Source organism: Anneissia japonica, unplaced genomic scaffold, assembly GCF_011630105.1.
Source record: "Anneissia japonica isolate Jap-2015-1 unplaced genomic scaffold, ASM1163010v1 scaffold287727_len1644234_cov201, whole genome shotgun sequence".
Taxonomy (NCBI): Eukaryota; Metazoa; Echinodermata; class Crinoidea; order Comatulida; family Comatulidae; genus Anneissia; species Anneissia japonica.
In genome coordinates, this window is record NW_022713615.1 from 207,340 (window position 1) to 226,552 (window position 19,213).

The 19,213-nt window shown below is 32.9% G+C and overlaps 2 protein-coding genes across 5 annotated transcripts in view; one reads left to right on the top strand and one right to left on the bottom strand.

Moving 5' to 3' along the window:
- Positions 1 to 6,165, bottom strand: part of LOC117108534 (serine/threonine-protein kinase WNK1-like) — a 51,992-nt gene extending 45,827 nt beyond the window's left edge. For 2 of the 3 annotated variants that reach the window (XM_033250574.1, XM_033250573.1), the window contains exons 1-5: positions 4,509 to 6,165; positions 3,135 to 3,322; positions 2,067 to 2,287; positions 828 to 985; positions 227 to 315 (exon numbers count right to left, since the gene is read on the bottom strand). In XM_033250574.1, the coding sequence (XP_033106465.1) occupies positions 227 to 315; positions 828 to 985; positions 2,067 to 2,287; positions 3,135 to 3,322; positions 4,509 to 5,228 (1,376 nt within the window). In that variant the 5' untranslated portion in view covers positions 5,229 to 6,165. Of the gene's footprint in view, positions 1 to 226; positions 316 to 827; positions 1,021 to 2,066; positions 2,288 to 3,134; positions 3,323 to 4,508 lie in introns of those variants that run through there. The other variant, XM_033250575.1, reaches the window with a different exon arrangement.
- A 1,861-nt stretch (positions 6,166 to 8,026) lies between these two features.
- Positions 8,027 to 17,376, top strand: LOC117108572. 2 transcript variants are annotated; one of them, XM_033250630.1, is made up of 2 exons: positions 8,027 to 9,053; positions 13,340 to 17,376. In XM_033250630.1, exons 1-2 carry the CDS (start codon positions 8,667 to 8,669, stop codon positions 13,694 to 13,696), a joined length of 744 nt encoding a protein of 247 aa, XP_033106521.1. In that variant the 5' UTR covers positions 8,027 to 8,666; the 3' UTR covers positions 13,697 to 17,376. The 2 variants fall into 2 exon arrangements, 1 of the variants encoding a protein (XP_033106521.1); XR_004445384.1 differs by lacking the exon at positions 8,027 to 9,053 and adding an exon at positions 10,258 to 10,792 and having other exon boundaries at positions 13,340 to 13,473.
- Positions 17,377 to 19,213: the final 1,837 nt, after the last annotated feature.

Consider the following 19,213-nt stretch of genomic DNA (forward strand, 5'->3'; position numbering starts at 1 on the left):
AAGACTAAAGCCCTGTTCACACTATTTGATAAAACATGTGACATTCCTAATGGTCATGATGACATCACATCATGACTATAATATATAGGCACATCATTACTATATATCATGGGTCTACAACAGTTTTTTGATACAACAGAAATTTGATAGGTAGACAGAGCTTTATATGTCAATAATCTGTATAGAATGTGTGGTATTTAGGGTTTTTTTTAATTTTTTTATTTACCTTGCCGTATGATCCGACATTGTGCATCCTTCTATAATTTCCTTAATCTGGGAATATTTTACTTTCTCAAAGCTCGCTGGCTTGATGCCCTATTGAGGTGGAAGAAAAAGTAATTTCAGTACAAATATATACTATATAAATAAAAAAGTATTAAAATGAATTTTGCTAGTCGGTACCATGTGCGACAATTAAGTTTAGCTGCATACCTCATGGGAAAGTAAGCTTAGCTAGAAACTTAATTGCACGCTTCACTACACATGGTTAGTATGTGCCGAGATGGTTTCTCACGACAGCAATTATGTGATTAATATGGGTATTCTGACCACTCATGTAAAGAAACCGGGGGAATTTAATTGGTCAATCGATTGTTTACATAAGCTGAGATATGAGGTGTTTCTCCAAGTGTGTTATAACGATTCAGATTTGGCCTCGCGTGATAGAAAATATCAAACACGTTTTTTTTCCTAAGTGTCCCATGGGGACTAGTGTCTTACAGAAATTCATGCGGAAATGATCAAACATGACAGAGTTGCCTCGCAGCATGCAGCAGGCTTAAGAAATGAAAAAAAAACATAATTAAGATAATTATAATAATACTTACTGTTGTTACGCGGCGATAAATTTGAGCGGCATTCTGACACTCAGAGTACGGATATTCAGAGGTGGCCATCTCCAGTAAGCACATTCCATATGCGTATACATCCACGGACTCATCATAGTGTTCTTCGTACATCTCAGGAGCCATGAACTCTGGGGTACCTTAAATACAAAGATTGGTGGGATTCTTTTGAGTGCTGGGGAGAGAAATGGCAGGAAGCCAGAAGGAAAGAGCTGGGTTAGTACTGGATGAGTCTTGCAAGATGTCGGCTGTCTCTGTCACAGATCTAAATTGGAAGTGGTCAACGTATGCAGGTCTAGCTCTCAACTTGAAACTTTATCATTGAACACTTACGGGATAATCATCACCGCATCATTCAATGTATCATTAAAGTTACAGTCCACATATCTTTCTATAAATGGTTAAGTATTAACCAGCATTACAGTAGATTAAATATCAAATGATGAATTAAATTGGCAGTGACAGAATATTTTAAAATTATTTCCTTCATCAAGAATATACAAAGGTTACATACAACATAAATACAAATACTTATTGCCAGTAAAAGAACCAAAAACAGCTCATCTGGACTGCAACTTTATTTGTGGTAAGTTTTGAAGCTGTGAGACTACACCTACAATGTACAGCTGTCTGCTCTAAAGAAGTTAACCCTGATCCCTACCTGGTTCTTCCTTTTTTGACTCACCTCAATGAACTTGGACAGGGACTAAAAAACATGTTTAAATGCTGGAAAACAAAATAGCAAGACTACGCACATGACATAGGCAAAATCCATACTCTCGGGCTACTACGAGAATACGGATATTGAAATAAATAAATAAATAACAAAATTGTTAAAAATATACAAACAATTATATAGTAAAAATTTTACTACATTGTTTTGGTTGTAAGTGATAATGGCAGACTTAACTTTACAATGTGAATTTGAATCGCTAATTTGTATTAAATTCAGTAATTAAAATTACTGAATTTGAAACAATTCATTTACTTTGCAAACTCTATTGGCCCCCAAGCATTTCTTTAAAATCTACAGGTGAGGGGAAAAAAAATCACCACTAATTTAGTGGACTAATTGCATACCTTCTTATTTTGATGGAGAATAACCATTTTGGTGATGTTCCTGTAACTGATATAGGAAATTCTAAACACAAAACATGTTAAAGTAGTACTGAATGTCTTTGAATAAATCAAATCCAATAACAAATCAGTATAGCATCTTACCTATAACACTTTTTGCAAAAGAGTTCTTCTTGAGAGTGGCCAAGCCTAAGTCACCGATTTTTACCGAGCCCGAGGTTCCGGTGATGAAAATGTTGTCACACTTCAAGTCTCGATGTATGATAGGTGGTTGTCGTGTATGCAGGAAGTGAAGTCCTTTTAGGATTTGTTTACACCATCCACGTAACATTCTAGGTTTTGGAACCTTAAATCGTCTCAAGTATCTATGAAATAATTAATATTACACAATGCTTAGTATGTTGATAGTACAGTAAAAGACAACTACAGTAATCACTGCTTTTGTATCTAAATGGATGTAGTATTAAGCTTATTTTGCTGAACATGCTTCAATCTTGACATAAACAATCAGATTTTCTTTGCAGATACTTTCTTTGAGATACAATTGGTAAGATTGAGGAAAATGTTTTTAAAGCCCTGTTCTGACTATCAAATTTTTATTTGACAAAAACATGTGAGAACTAAATATGGTCATGATCATATCACATCATGAACAAATAGGCCTATAGAAACATCATGACTATATACAGTATGGGCATACAGACAGCAGATTTTTTTTCAAAGAAAATCTGATAGGGTGGCCAGAGTTTAAGTCAAATCTGATCAAACATATTTTGCCATTCTAATTTACATGTCTGCTGAAATGGAATAAAGCATTACGTTATCAATATGGCCATCTCTTGAATCTGACAATCAGAAAAATCTGATAACATATGACCAGCTAAAGTTGTCCAACAGAAAATCTGATAACAGAATAATTACTGTATGCCCACCTTAAATAAACAAATCTGATTGAATATGCCTAGCTTAATTGTCTTCTGGATATTTTTAGTGCTCAAACAAAACCCATATTCCTAGTATTTCTAATTAGAATTTTTAAAAAAACTTTGTTTATAATTAACCATATGTTCATTCATTAAACAGAATCCATATGAGAAAATGTAAACTGATTGTATTTTTGTGGTTACAATTATACCATTAACAAATTTCTTCTAAATCTAAACTAAAGCATTGGGAATTAGTTGAAGAACTTTTACAAATTATTCTACATACGTTTTGAGTGTGCCAGATGTCATTAGCTCCGTGACGAGGACAATGTGCTTGCGCCGCGTACCAGAAGAAGTTTCAAACACTGCCTCCCAATAATCGTAGAAGCTTACAATGTTCGGGTGACTCAGTCCTTTCAGCATTTCAGCTTCTTCCTTAAATCGTTGGCGATCTGCTTTTGATAATTTGCGTTCCTACATTGATGCATAGATAGTTTAGTAAATGACAATTTAAAAGATGCAGTGTGGACAAAAAATGCCAGGTTTAGGACTCAAGATCATTTGAATAAGATTGGTAAATAAGGTCACCAGAATTCTTCAAATGACCTGACCAACATCAATAAACTTAAATCTTATTATGCATGTGTAACTAGTTGTTTACAATATTGACATTTATCATGGTTGTTTTAACATACTGTAGGAAGAAAAATACGGTTTGGTAAATGACTGAACACATATTTACCAAGATATATTTTTAGGCAAAAAACAAACCCTACAAAAAAAAGAGTTCATAAAAGTATTTTTGATACAAGTACTGAGGAGAAAAATGTGGGTATACTGATGATTTGGAAACAAAGGCAATCCACAAATATGCCAACAATGTAACATGTGGAATGCCTTAAGCTGCTGAAATTATGGAACAAAATGGAAGCTTGTGCCAAGTCACAAGATCATACAATAATAAATAAATTACTAACACACTGTTTTGATGGTAGTGAATATTATTAATTGAAATCAGAAAAATATTCTACAACATGACTTTTAGGTTCAAATGTCTTGGCTTTTTCCACAGGCAGGGGATGTGGTTTTGTACAGTATAAATATAAGTCTTTCTATTCCAAAAGGGATGTGGCTTTGGGTTGAAGTTCTCGTAGTGGTCTATTTGGTTGGACTATAATAAATGTATCTGACCACTTCCAACTGACCAAAGCTGGGAATGATATAAAATGGAAATGAATGTAATATGCTGATTAAAACTTAATAAGAAATGGTGAACCTCTATTATTACTGGGTATAGGATGTCCACACCCATTTCACATCCAAAATTCCAATCATGTCTCAAAACTATTTATTACAGTACATGAAAGATGTAGTCTTCACCGTTTCCTTTACAAAAATAGTGGTTGTTTTACAGCATCTGTATTAAATATAATTTAAACAGTAGAACTGAACCCTACTGTAGGGTGTGCAGAAGCACATTACAAATTAGCCCTTACGGCTGCAGTAATTATAGCCATTGATATTTTTAAATCTTCGATCACCAGTATGCATTCATACCTTCATTTACACTTTCAAAATTTGTCTTTTCTTAATACGTTTCACTAAATAAAATTACTGTAATTGTATTGGAAATGTCAAATATAAAATATATTTAACTAACCTGCATTTCACACCAAGCCACAGCTACACCAGTGTCTGAATCTAAACCTTTGTACACTGTTTTGAAAGCACCTCTACCAACCTCAATATCAAACTTCATAAAGCGTCCACAAGGAGAAACCCCGACAGCTTTTTCTTCTTTCTCCTCCTCCTCTTCCGCTTCACACTTCACAATCTCCTGCCCATCTTGCCCATTGTTTTCAGTATTTAAATTGATTGTTCCATCTTCATCTATTTGACATGCAGTTCTTTCTACAAATTTTTCAAATCCTTTCACTGATTCCCCATTTTCTTTGTCTGATCTTTCTTCAAGTGAATTAACCTCAGACTGTTTTTCAACTTCTGCATCTTTCAAATGCTGTTGTTCTTTTTCTATCTTTTCTTGTTGACGTTTAGCTATTACCTCCTCAGGCTCTTTTATCATAACTGATTTATTCTTCCTCGCTCCATTTTCACTCCGAAGAGCACTAGTCACCATTGTTAAAGATTTGACACGTTTCAATTCACTTTCTATTGAGTGTTCTAGCACCATCGTTGAATCACCATTACTTTCAGTTAGTTTTAAATGATGATGTGCACTTCCACTGCCATTCAAACGTGGTAGCTGGTTCACTACCGGTACTTCCTTCCGATCCCTCCCAATAATGTCGCCTTCCTCTCCTGAAGCAATGCCATTCGACATGCTTTTACTTTCTTGCTGTTTTATAGGATTTTTATTCATAACTGTACTATATTTATATCTGTTTGACTAAGTCTATTGGGTACCAAACTTCCAGAATAAATTTTGTTTAATAATATAAAGGCAAAATGACAACCCTGCCTCTTGTAAAAGAAGAGCAAGAGTCTAGAGTAACTTGGGCCCTAGGCCTATCTGCTAGCCTATAGGCCTAGTATTTGATAATTCAATAAACTGAATTTTTAATATTATTAAACATGGTGGTATTCGAGTATGTCTTGGTATTAGGCCTATGTGACGTTCGTGAAAACAAGACTCAAAATATGAGTCGTCACTGAATAAATCCTAAACGTTGAGGACGATTCTTGCGCAAGTGGACTGCCAACGTGGGAGTCCACTATCAACACGGTGAACCGTGCTGACCTCTAAGCAGCCAACTACCTCCACTGCCATATTTAAACAGAACGAAAATCAAGACATGTTTAAACAGATATCAAAATATTTCAACGAAGAAAAATCCACAGAAAATTGTATCAAACACAATGTTAAACCTTCCTTCCTGCGTCTCCGTATCACAGAAACTCCAATTTACACATTCGAAGAGCAAAGGAACTGAACAATAATTGTATACAGCACCAGATGATGAATGTTTAACGCTTGCCTAGGCCTAGCCTAGGTTAGGTAGGTCGTGTATCTAGGCTAGACCTTACCTCCACTTCCGGGTTGACAATGGCAACAGCTTATTCCGATTCTTTGATTTTCCACAATAAAATTAACCTATATACAACTTAGCTGAAATTTTCCAAAATACTGGAGTCAAAAGGGCGGTTACCGCCTTTGCCCGCTTTGGGAGCGGTTGTTCGTGTTCCTTATTTGTTCCTGACAACCGCTCACGTATCCCTATATTCAACAAGACAATAAATTTCTACCAACGTACGTTGAAATTTGCAGCGCGATCGTCGTGTCGCAGATTCGGCCCTCTGTCGTCTGGACAAGCAATTTTGCGGAGTGATACCTAGCTCTAGACCTGTCTCTTATACACATCTAGATGTGTATAAGAGACAGTCTCAAAACTATTTATTACAGTACATGAAAGATGTAGTCTTCACCGTTTCCTTTACAAAAATAGTGGTTGTTTTACAGCATCTGTATTAAATATAATTTAAACAGTAGAACTGAACCCTACTGTATGGTGTGCAGAAGCACATTACAAATTAGCCCTTACGGCTGCAGTAATTATAGCCACTGATATTTTTAAATCTTCGATCACCAGTATGCATTCATACCTTCATTTACACTTTCAAAATTTGTCTTTTCTTAATATGTTTCACTAAATAAAATTACTGTAATTGTATTGGAAATGTCAAATATAAAATATATTTAACTAACCTGCATTTCACACCAAGCCACAGCTACACCAGTGTCTGAATCTAAACCTTTGTACACTGTTTTGAAAGCACCTCTACCAACCTCAATATCAAACTTCATAAAGTAAATGTCCAGAGTTTGCTTGTTTTGAAATGGCAATGACAATAAAATAAATCCAAATCTGTGATTTATGGATGATGTCTGTTTTTTTATTACTGTGTTTTTGGTGTTGATTAATGATATTTATAATCAATCTAGATACATCTGACCCAATGAAACTATTACAGAGTCACACTTAAGCCTGATTTGTTCGTTCGTTCTTTTATTTATATTAATAAGTTGGTTGGTTCATTTAGTCGTTTGCTCGCTTGCTCACCTTCTCATTTGTTTGCTTGTTTCTTTGTTTATTTATTCATTTATTTCTATCTCTCTTATGAATGCATGTTTTCTGTGATACAGTCAGTTGTTTGCTCACTTGTTCATTTGATTGTTCATTCATGTATTTCTTTATTCATTCATTCATTATTCAATCACTCATTTCTGCAATTTTTGATAGGCATGACTGTGCAACTATCTCCAAATCCAGGGCATATTTCTCAAAATTACTCCAAAAAAAATAAAATATTAAATTTTATAATTTATTTTATTTCATGTAAGATTTTAGAGGTTAAAGTTTAAATATTTTCTTGGAATTGATGTTCCTAGAATTCAAGTAATACATCCACACCATGGATGTTATAATATGTCATCCTTTCTGGCATGAGTCCAATAGAGGACGCCAGATCATAATAAAATTATTTACATATTATTTATTCTTTCTTTATTCTGAAATACACTTTCGATACAATGTACTGGTTTCCAAAGTAGTTCAGTTAGGTAAAAGTAACAAAATACCCAATTAATAAATGTTAATTATTGTAAAACAAGAAATTTTCGTTTCAGAATTTAAGTACAACGTACATAAAGTAAGATGAAAATTTCAAAGTAGAAACTTCATTTTAACATTACATGCAAAGTCAAAATAAAACAGAAGTTTACCTTAAAATCTTCAATTTACAAAAGTAATTAGAAAATCAATGTAAACTTCTTTTGAATATACAGTTAACTGTGAAGTAAAAATTATACAAGCAATAAAATGTAAAAACAGGAGTTAAACTTTAAATTTTCAGAGTGATGATATTTTTAGTAGATAACAATATTACGACCTAGAATTATATTCCATCTGCACCATGGACGATATATAGAACGTCATTTTTTCTGGCATAAGGGCAATAGAGGATGCCAGATCAATGAAAGCACTCAGAATTGAAACTTTGTTAATTTTTTTAAACAATTGCCTTTATTTTAATGTTTTGTTGTGGGGTGTGTGTGCGATGGATCCGAATGCATGCATGGATGAAATATTGTGTACAGTATATGCTTAATTTTTTGGCATAATGGTTTTCTTACTGTACTTGAATGCAGTGCATTTTAGTATTCTTGTGTTCAAAAGTGTAAAAACAATTTGTTAACTGTGGCAGCTGTTCACTCTAATAATCTAGCACAAATGAATTGTTCCAACAAGCATTGTTCTTCCACTCAACGCTCAACAGGCCAGACTAATTTGAATATATCTTATGCGTATTTAACTTCAAATTCAAAACTCCAGAGGGCAGCAAACAGATTCCTAAGCTTCTGCTAAACACAAGTGTTAATTATAGAGTGGAGATATGTGTCAAGCTTTACGAGAGCATAGAGGTGGAAATTGATTCGGTGTTATTGGATTTCACACTGTGGAGCTACTGTGTTTGTAGCAAGGGCTCGCAAGGAGACAGTAACAGGAATAGGCCTACTGTGAAATTGTCTGTTTACAGTGGATCGCAAAGAAACGATACTTCAGTTTTTAGAAAGCAACCAGATCTATTTTTAAATGCATCGTTGGTTATTCCTTGTGAAAAAATTATTGACCTTCCAATTTGATATGAGGAATGCTTATTCAGTAGAGCAGCATATGGAGTAACTAGGTTTTCAAGGAAATTTGCTTGAAAGTTAACTCTTAGTAAATATCAGTTTAAATAAAAAGAAGAGTTTACTCTTTTTAAAATTTGTTCGGAATCTCATCCAGATCCTTTTAACATGGAAGGTAGTGAAGGGCATGGAAGCAGTCACGGCAGTCCTCTAATCGAACTTCCTGATGATCAGTCTGGAAGAGCCACATTAGATATTCGAAGACGTTTTGAACTTGGAGAATTACATCCTCTGGTAAATCCTCGAGATGATGAAGTAGAGGTCCACGGTCCAGAGAACTCACCCCTTATTCAACGTCACGGTCCTTCCACACCATGTAACATCAGCAGAAGCCGGTATTCTGAAACTTCCGATTCACCAGTAAAAGAGAAGAAGAGGTCGTTCTCTGTGATAGCTAACCAAGGTAGCGTTAGGAAACCGCAAAGAAAACTAGAAGTATTAGATATGTCTCCTCAGGATGATGTCACTACAGTTCCAGCAACACCAATATCAGGGGTAGGTTATTTTATATAAATTTTTTTTATTTACTCGTTAGCGGTGATTTAAACATCTGACTTTTTTTTCATTTATTTAAATTTTAAATCATTTTTGTGGGCTAATTATATGTAATATTAATACACATTTTACTATAAATATGAATAATCAATTTTATTAATATAGTAATTACTTTTTTAATGGAAAATCTTATAAGAATATAGTCACAGTTTTCAAAGTTGCACCTGATTAATAGCTGAAATGACCATAATTGTAATATGAAATATGTCTACTTATAGAGTAGCTTCCATGCTATTAACATTTCATTAATGGACAATGAGTCAAGTATATATCATTTATTTCAATAACAACGATAAATCATTGACAGGCTGCTTATAAAACATGATGCTGTACATAAATGATTTCAAATTTAGCAATCAACAAAAAAAAGACAATTAAATGAAGAAGAAAGCAGTCAAATTAAATATCAAATGTATTTATTTTCCATAAAAAGCATCATCAATCAATCAATCAATCTTTATTCCACATCTTTTTGTTTTCCTTACAAATAACACAAAATTTTCAAATTGGTGGAAAAGGGAGAAATACAAGCAAACTTTCAATGGCTGGTCCTTCTAAAAAATAAATATTTTAAATATATAACATGCATATAATTATGCATTATACAATGAACAATATTATTATCATTAACAAAAATATGACATATTATAAGATAATACAATAAATTGTTTTGCATTTTTTAATTTTTGTACAAGGATGTGTTAAATGTTTTCTGTAAATGCCAAATTTATAATAAATAAATAAAATCTATCTTGGATGGAGGGTTGTCAGTTAAGACCAACTCAGACAGCGTCGTACGATGCAGCCCGACTTAAAATACAAAAAATGAATCATAGTTGTTAATGTTGAATGCAGGTACTTCAATAATACAGCTACCTTTAAATTTCCTTGAGAAATTATAAGATTTAACATCTGTAAAAAATTGAAAAATGACTTTTTGTTCCTGATCTATGATATATTAAAATAGAATACAGATTTTATATCAACGTTGAGAAAGTCCTGGGGACAGGACGAGATATTCGTGCCTAATAAAATTATGTTCCTATAATACGTCAACTGTGTATGATGTATGATTTTTTTTATCGTATTAATGTCTATATTTACTTATATTTCGTTAGGAACATACGTGCTGCTTTTAGGCTTATTGCCATATTTGCATCGTTATATCATTTATTACATTTTTTACTATCATAGAAGTATTATTACTAGGCTTCAATCCATTTTCATTTCTCTGGCTTCCTGTTATTCAAACTGTCAGTGTTTATTCTGGGCTAATGATGTTTAATTGTGTTCGAAGATAATTATGCTGAGAGACAAAGAACTTTCCAGAATCATATGAGAACGACATTCATGATGAGAAATCATTAATATCATGCAGATACCATCATCTATATTACGGATACCCTTTAAAAAAAATGGTATGGTCTATTTTGATAACAAAATTATTAATAGTATTGTTTGAGCATGCACGAATTATATTATGGCCTAATGCTTTTAATCAATGCGGCTGGATCTACCTGACAAGATCCACACAATGCCCATTATTGAAAGGAAGACATATACAGGCATTGCTATTCCATTCGGGAAAAACACCCGTGTTCAAAAAGCAGAGTGCACAGGATGTAATGTCACTTCATTTACATAGGTCACTATCAAACATCTTCGAGGCCTGCATGGAGGTAAAGTATTGGTTCTTATACCGGTAGAAATTTCTAGTAGAGGGTAAAGGAGAATGCAGCATTACTCGATGCCTTACTACAACCGCTGTCAACTTACATTCTCAGGTTTTCTTAATAAGAAATTGTAAGACGAGGCTTAGATTGCAGACCATCTGTCGGCTTGTTTTCTCACTCAGAGTTGATCACAATGGGAGTCGTTTTTAATTGGAGCTTTTAAATGTAATTTTCTATAAACAGGCAAAGTAAAACAAAATTTGTTTCCTACTGCTAGTTCCATTTGTTGGCGGCTGCCTTAATTTTCTTATTTATTTAATTCACAGCCCTTTTAGACAAAATATTCTGTGATTTACTAATTTTGCTGATGAATAGCTGCATATTCTAGTACTTACTGTATTGGCCTGTGTAGACCAGAATCTAGTAGAAAAAATGTTGTTACCAGCATAACATTGAATTTATCTCAAAAAGCTGATAAGCCTCTTTTTTCCAAAAGAAATTCTAATTTTTATTTTATTACTCATTCAGACAGGTGGCACAGCAGTACGGCTCTTGGTATCCAATTAATAGCTTAGGGGTTCAAATCTGAGGCCAGTTACTTAATTGTGTCCTTGGGCAAGGCACTTAATCTGCATTGCTCCTCCACTCAGAAGTTAAATGGGTACCTGGTTAGTTTTGGTGGCCAGAAATCCCCCTACAGATTTTATTACAGGGCCCTGTTCAAAGCTGTGTTAGGCCCACTTAGTTTGGACCCCAGTCGACCTTGTTAGACCCCAGCTGTCTGCAAATTTCTGGAGCTGCCACTGTGCTGCACTGAATATAGCTGCAACTATACAACCTTTCTACAGCATGCTGATAAATAAAAGCTTAAGTATCAAAGTGTCCTTTTAGTATTTTGGGTTCCTTCTTAGTTAAAAAAAAAATAGCCTATATGTATTTCTGCAGAAATCAAAGTGGACCCTGGATTTTCAAGATTTTGGGCCGATAATTCTTGGGTCTACAGTGACAACTCCCGGTTTGTTGATTTTGTTTTATAAGAACTGAAAATCTGACATGAGCGGACATTAGTAAATTAAATGATAATTCAGATTTTTATAGAAAATCCATCATCCTGAGAACATTGCATTTTTTATACCAACCTTATACATTCTGATATAATATATTTAAATATTTTACAATGTTAAATGTAAATATTATGAACAATATAGATACTTATAAGAATATTTGAATTTTTAATGCGCCAATATCCATCAAAATCTCGTGATATTCTATACATAGCTGACTGACTGACAAGAAGTCGTAAAGTGGCAAAAATAATAAAATAAATTTAAAAAGAAATGTGAAATGCTGGTGAGATACACAAATGAATTTAATCAAATTATTAGGATAAAGTTAATATTAATGATAAAGTTAATGGTAATTTTAATGTTAATGATAATGATGGTGATAATGATGATGGTGATGATTATAATGGTAATGTACTGAGTAGTGATATAGAATGACAATGCAATAAAGTTTCTTTAGTGCACTGAGGTTGAATAGTAAAGTATTTTGACATCAACTTATGACATGAAATGGCAAATAATGAAGCACCTTCAGGTGAAATTTGCTTAATTTCCCTTGTGTGGGATACGTGCCAGCAGTAAAATTCTGGTTTTGCTAAAGTTGTTTTGTACAGAAGTTAGAGCAGGGCGCTAAAAGATTATCAGACCACCAATAATGTGCTTTTGTTAATGAATCTTTTGGTCTTTAAGCTGTCTGATTATTAATAAAGCTTTTTTGTTATCAGATTTGCGAACCAATCAGGCTGTAGTAAATAGGATCTCATTAAGGTCGGCGTTACTTTTGCATCCGTTGTTTTCTTGTTATGTTTGCTTCGTTTCAACTTAATCACTTGCATTGTCTGCAGTTAATTCTATTTGCCGTGGTTTGGAATTTAAATATTTCTGATTAATCAGTCGATTAGTGTGTGTTTGAACTTGAGTTATCTTGGATGTTGCCTAGAGAGGGAGAGAGAGGCATTGAGGAATTTGTGGAAATGTTCCGCAGTATCTAAAACCATAAGCCATGGTGTTGTATGAAAGACTTGTGGAAGCTCGTTCTTTTCTTGGCTTTTCAGAGGTATTTTTTAAATATTTTATTTTAACATATTTCACAGAATATATTTCATTGTCTTTCAACCCCCCTTTGCCACATTTACAGGAATTTTTAATGCTCTGTAAAAACAGTAATTGTCTGAATATGCGCATTATTTGGTGAGTTGTTAGTTGTGAGAACAAATCTTGGAATAATGCATGATTTGAACCCAGAAACATAATTAGAAGTTGAGCACTTAACCACCAAGCTATAGCCACTTCATAATTCATAAAGTACATTAATTTACAAAGAAAATAAAGAATTGTTTTAAACAAGATTGGCAAATTTACTGTAGTTTCTTAGTGGCTAAAAAGTGCTTTGAGACAGCTATGTGGAAGGCACTTCAGAAATACATGGATGACCATTGACCATTGACACCAAACCTTTCACTGTCACTTTATTGTCTTGTTCTTGCAGAATCCCCAGCCACGCCCGATTGATTACAATGCCTACTCTACCAAGAAAACGATTGCAGAAGGTTTGTTGGACGTCGCTTTACTCCTTGCCAATGCATCACAATTCAAAGTCTTGATCATACAAGGCCCTTCATATCACTTTTATGGCTTTGTCATGACCATGTTGATCCTCTCGTTTATCTTACAAATTGCTGTCGGCGTTATTCTCCTGCTTCTTGGCCGTGACAACCTCAACAACATGTATCACCAACGCCGTCTTGATAAACTGAACAACTGGGCTACTGCTCTTATCTTTGTCATCTTAATAATTAATGTATTTATCGGAGCATTTGGCCTGAACACGCAGATGGGTGGATGAAGGGAACTGATTGAGGAGTTACTGTGTCTGTGCAATTTCTGCTTATCGTTTTACGTAGCAATTTCATACTCCCGAATGTTAAAAGGGAGGTTTTATCATTCCAGATAGAAACGGTTAAGCATCAATGATGTTGAAATGCTGGTCACTTCATCATATAAAAAAATAAATCAATGCATTATTTTAGAAAGTAAACATCAAGAAAGAAATTTTATATGGCAAAATTTTGGAATAATCACATTTGATTACGGTAATATACCAACTGAAATGGAGTCTTTTGCTCCTATTAAATTTAACCAATTTATTGATTCTGGATGTGAATAATTGTCATAAAAATCCAACTATGCAGAAACAAAAACAAAAAAGAAAACTGAAAATGAAGTAAAAATATATATGGTGAAGAATTTTGAAATCTAGGTTTTGATAATGTTAAATCTTGTTGTGTAGTACAACAATTGGAAGAGGTAAAATTGTACTCGTTCTTTGCCCTGCCACCCCATTCACTTGCGAACACCAAAGATAAAGTGTATCGTGTTGGCTTCCACACATGTAAAGGCCCAAAGCATATTTACGTAATTCATTAAAATAATATTACTGTTTTTTTGTGCACCAAAGTTGCTGTTATGGAGCATTCACTGTGGATAATTATGAGTGGAGAGATTTAAAGCTATCCTTGGATAGGTGTGAGCTGACTTGTGAACAAATTAAAATAGTGTTAAAATACAATCAAAGGATGAATTTTGGTTCAATAAATTGCTATTTCTATAAGCTTACATACAGAACAAAGTAGAGGTCTCACTCAAATTAAACAATACTACTGGGACTAGGAATTTCCCGGTCAATAGGAGCTTTGGTCTTTAATTTGGAAATTTTTTTATTTTTGATAAAAGACAAGTATTCAGTTTGCACTGCAGAAAGGTGGTCTTTAATTAGAGAGGTGGTTAATTGAAGATTGAAGGTGGTCTTTAATTAGAGGGAGACTTGTACTTAAACGTAAGTTGAATCAGTGTACAGATCTCCCTCCAATTAAACACCGCTATTGGGACCAAGTTTTTCCTGGTCATTAGCAGCTTTGGTCTTTAAATTGAAAAGACAATATTCATTCATTAAATGCAAAAACATAAAAATATGAGGCTTTCACAGTCCCATTTTTGCAGAAGGCAGTCCAGATTTTAAGAACAAATAACAATGCTGAAGAATGGAACATTTGTAGAAATACATGAAAGTCATTTATACGAGGACCAAATTTTAAATCATCACTAAGTATGTTCAGAAGAGGTAATCTTGGAGTAGTTTACTTCTTGCAAGACAACCTTAATTCTAGCCTTCATTTCCACCTCGCCTAAACATGCCTAGTGTATCTCAATTAGTTAACCAAACTTTTAAGAAAAAATATTCAAAATTGAATTTTGACTATTTAATCTGTAACTTGTAAATATAGTGATGTTTTTAATCAATGTTGTTATTGTTGTTGCTATACTGCTGCTACTGCCTTTCGAGAATAAACTGCAGATTTTAAATGTTGTCATTGATGTTTATAGTACTGTAATTGGTTTGTTTAAATATTAATTGTAGTATTTATATATGTACAGAGGTATGCTTATATTGGTATTCAGTGTAGTCTATATTTATTTATCTTTTACCATATCATATTTAGTTAGCTAACTCTTAAAACGTTATTTACAGTCTTATCATGGACCTATTAATAAGGTCTATGGTCTTATGATTATAATTATAATGACCAACTACACAATGTTTATACTTGTTTATTAATTAAATAATTAAAGATACACTGTTTGCTTTGAGCTAATGGTACAATAAAATTCAAGATTTTAATTAAGTTACTAAATTTCTTTCCAAAAACATACACTGCCAGCTAAGTCTAACATAAAGTTGAAAGTGTAAAAACGAGTAGAATTGCTTTTCTTGTATATTTTAATAAACGATATTTCAAATGAAAATTATATCAAGAACAGTAGTTTCCTGGCTACATTAATAGCAGATGTTAAAGCACTATATATATATTCAAAGAGTATAGAATTGTAAGAGATCCGAAAACCCTGATTATTTATGCACGTAATGAGACGCTAAAAAAAAAGTACTGTACTACCATGCGATAGGGGATGCCCTAATAATAGAATTCAAGCTAGTACTTTTTGAAAATACGATGGCATTCCAACGAAACCCTGAGAGTCGGACCACTTACAGTTCTACTCTTTGATACAGTCGTTAAAATGAGCAATCCACATTTTTATTTTTATTTTCCAAGGTTTTTTTTCCTTTTACGTTTTCAATAGCTGTATACCTTATATCTGCTAGGATAAATTTACAGATGTTAGAAGTTGATGACTTTTACATGTTTTAATGAACAATCCAATGTTTGAATTAAATTTTAATACAAACAGTATATCTATAAATATTATTATTATGATTATAATTACTTTTATTATTATTATTATTAGCATGTTGTTACTACATTGAACATAATGTTCAATCAATAGGTACTTCACCATAGCCTAATTTTCCACCCTAATTATTATAGACAATAAAGACATCTTGAATATTATCACATTATTGTAGGTATTGATATTCATGTTTAATGTGTTATTTTAGAGGTTGATTAAAGAGTTATTTAACAGTATAAGATGATGTAATATTCAGCATTATATTTTACCGGGGCAACAGTACTATTATGTAGCAGAAGTAAGAATGAACTTTTCAGATACAAACTTTTCACTCCGATACAAACGTTTCATTGCTATGTTAATATAACTGTATATACTTTGGGTATTTTCTAAAGGTATTATTTTATTTTACTACAATTCCTTTAAATATACCCACAGTATGTACTATTATAATGTATTAATGATTTAAGTGTTGAAAACCTTATTTCATAGATTTGTATAGTACAAGTGTTTTTTTTCAATTTTTCACAGTAATATTCACATAATAATGTCTACATTTCCCTAGGAAAATCCAAGAAAGAGTTCCCAACTTGGTATAAAAGCTCATAGTTCCGTTTGTAAAAGCAGCTATAGTTCTTTAAATTCAATGGAGATCCGTTGTATTTAATGTGGTAGCAAGTATAAACATGGTATAATTTATATTTTATCTGGAATTCAGAATCTGAATTATTATTTTCGAATATTTTAAACAAAATCAAAATAGGAAATGAATCATGATGCTTGAAACTTAGCCTGTTCTTGGAATCTGGTTCAATTGTGAAAATGTTGAGTCTAATTTTTGAAACTAATTTTTCTTGTTAAAAACCCCACAAAACCTGAGAGATATTCTTATCACAGAAGATGCATGTACAATAAAGCACTTTCAATTACTTGTGTAACAAAAGCATGTACAGTGCTGTGCAAATAGTCTATGATGCCATGGAGGTATAAAAATAGTCCATGATGATGCTAAGATACAGAGTCATTACTCAATCTGGTATTGCTGCTGGAAGAGAGAGACTAAATACTGTACTCACGTCATCTTAGAATTGCGGCTGGAACAGAGAGACTAAACAAGATGAGATAATAAATCATGAAGCAACAATTTGCATTAGTACTGTGGATACATTCCATGTTGATACTATTTCCCAAACATTATGTTATCACTACTTTGGATATAATAATTACTTCCTCTGCTATTATAAATTTTAGTATTAAACATGTTCTATGCTTACTCAATGACATGTTTCATATTTGAATTTTGTTTAGACAACAATGTTTAGAGTGTGAACTCTGCAGTAATTCTTGTGAGTGAGATGTCTACAGTATAGCTATATTTAAAAAAATATCTCTTGCCATAGCTTTAGAATTTTACTAAAATCATTTAAATACAATAATAAACGGGCGCGGATCCAATGGGGGAGGCACATGGGGCTTGGTACTTTAAAGCAATTGTAACACAATAATACAAAAAAAATAAAAAATAAAAACAAATTTACCTACTCTTAAGTACAGAAAATATAGAGGCGATATGATTGAGACATTTAAAATTCTAAATAATTTTTATGATAGTTCAGTCTCTAGTTTTTTACAATTAAATATATCAGACAGAACCCGTGGACACTCTCTTAAGCTGCTAAAGCAACATTCCTGTGTGGACTTAAGAAGGTTTTCCTTTGGCAATCGCATTGTAGACAATTGGAATGCACTCCAAAATGAAGTTGAAACAGCTTCCTCTCTCTATGCGTTCGAGAACAGATTATATAAATTCTGAAGGATCAACCAGTTAAGTTTGACCATAAAACAAGCATCGAGAATTCCAGGATTAACAAATTTGAATCTGGACATAGAGGACATTAGTCCTGCATCCAGTACATCACCTAAGTAAACCTAAGTAAGTACAAAATTTGAGCCTGGGAGTGGAGTTGAATAGCTTAGTGGTTAGTATGCTTGCTTTCTAATCCTTGGGTCCTGGGTTGAATTCCTGTCACAGCAGCACTTTTCCTCATGACTAAAAACAACTCCACTCGACCTCAATAAGACACTTGGTTTATAAAGCATTGTTCCATCCTGTAAGTGGCGAGCATACTTGCTGTTGGATATGAAGGAAATTTTTTTTTTTAAAATCAGTTAAGTTAAATAGCCTGAAGAGAACCAGTGCTTTCCAACAAGACAAGGTCAGTGGCAAGTGAATGAGGAGGGGAAAAGTCAAATAGTAGAGTATATCAAAGCAAAGTGAGATGGCAATAAAATAAAAAAAAATTTAAAAAAAACCATAATATAGGTGAGACAAATCTAAAGATGAAAGAGGTAGTGTATATATATATATATATATATACTGGAAGCTGAATATATACAGAGTGCTTGTATGATAATCACTATATTGATTAAATATCACGATGCTATGCCGGCTGACACGTGCCCTTAATTGACTACGAGCGTACTCAAATCAACTTGTCACAAATTTCCAACCGAATGAAGAAAAATTACTGAGGCACCGCTAGTTTATAAGAACAGTATCCATTTTGAACAACGAGGTTTGTGTTCTGCTTAGATGGGGATACATGTTGAGTGTACAATCTAGAATCTTTAAAACAAAAGCTGGAGCTGTTTTGAACCTGCGCAAATTGTTTCTACATTTTTCAAACATTCACAAACATTGATACCTAATATTGTTTATATACAATAGATAATTATATTATAATTATGATAATAAATTATATAATCAATAACAACTTCACAGGTGTAATAAGAGACCATTTGGGTAATGAGATTTGGGGATAATTACGTGCAATGTTTGGATTGACACTGTATAATAAATGTTATAGTATCTCTTCTTAGATTTAATAATTGTTAATTTTAATCAGTTTAGCATCATCCTTTTTAATTATTTAATGTCTCTGATGAATTGTTAAAAAAATAAGGGCAACAATATAAATAAGGTTTTTTTTTTAACATTTAAACCCCAGAAATTAATATCTGTTTTACATCTTTTTATTTCTGTTAATTGTTCTAATTTTATATATAAGAAGTACATTGACTAATTATTTTAATTCCTGCATAAAATATGAAATAC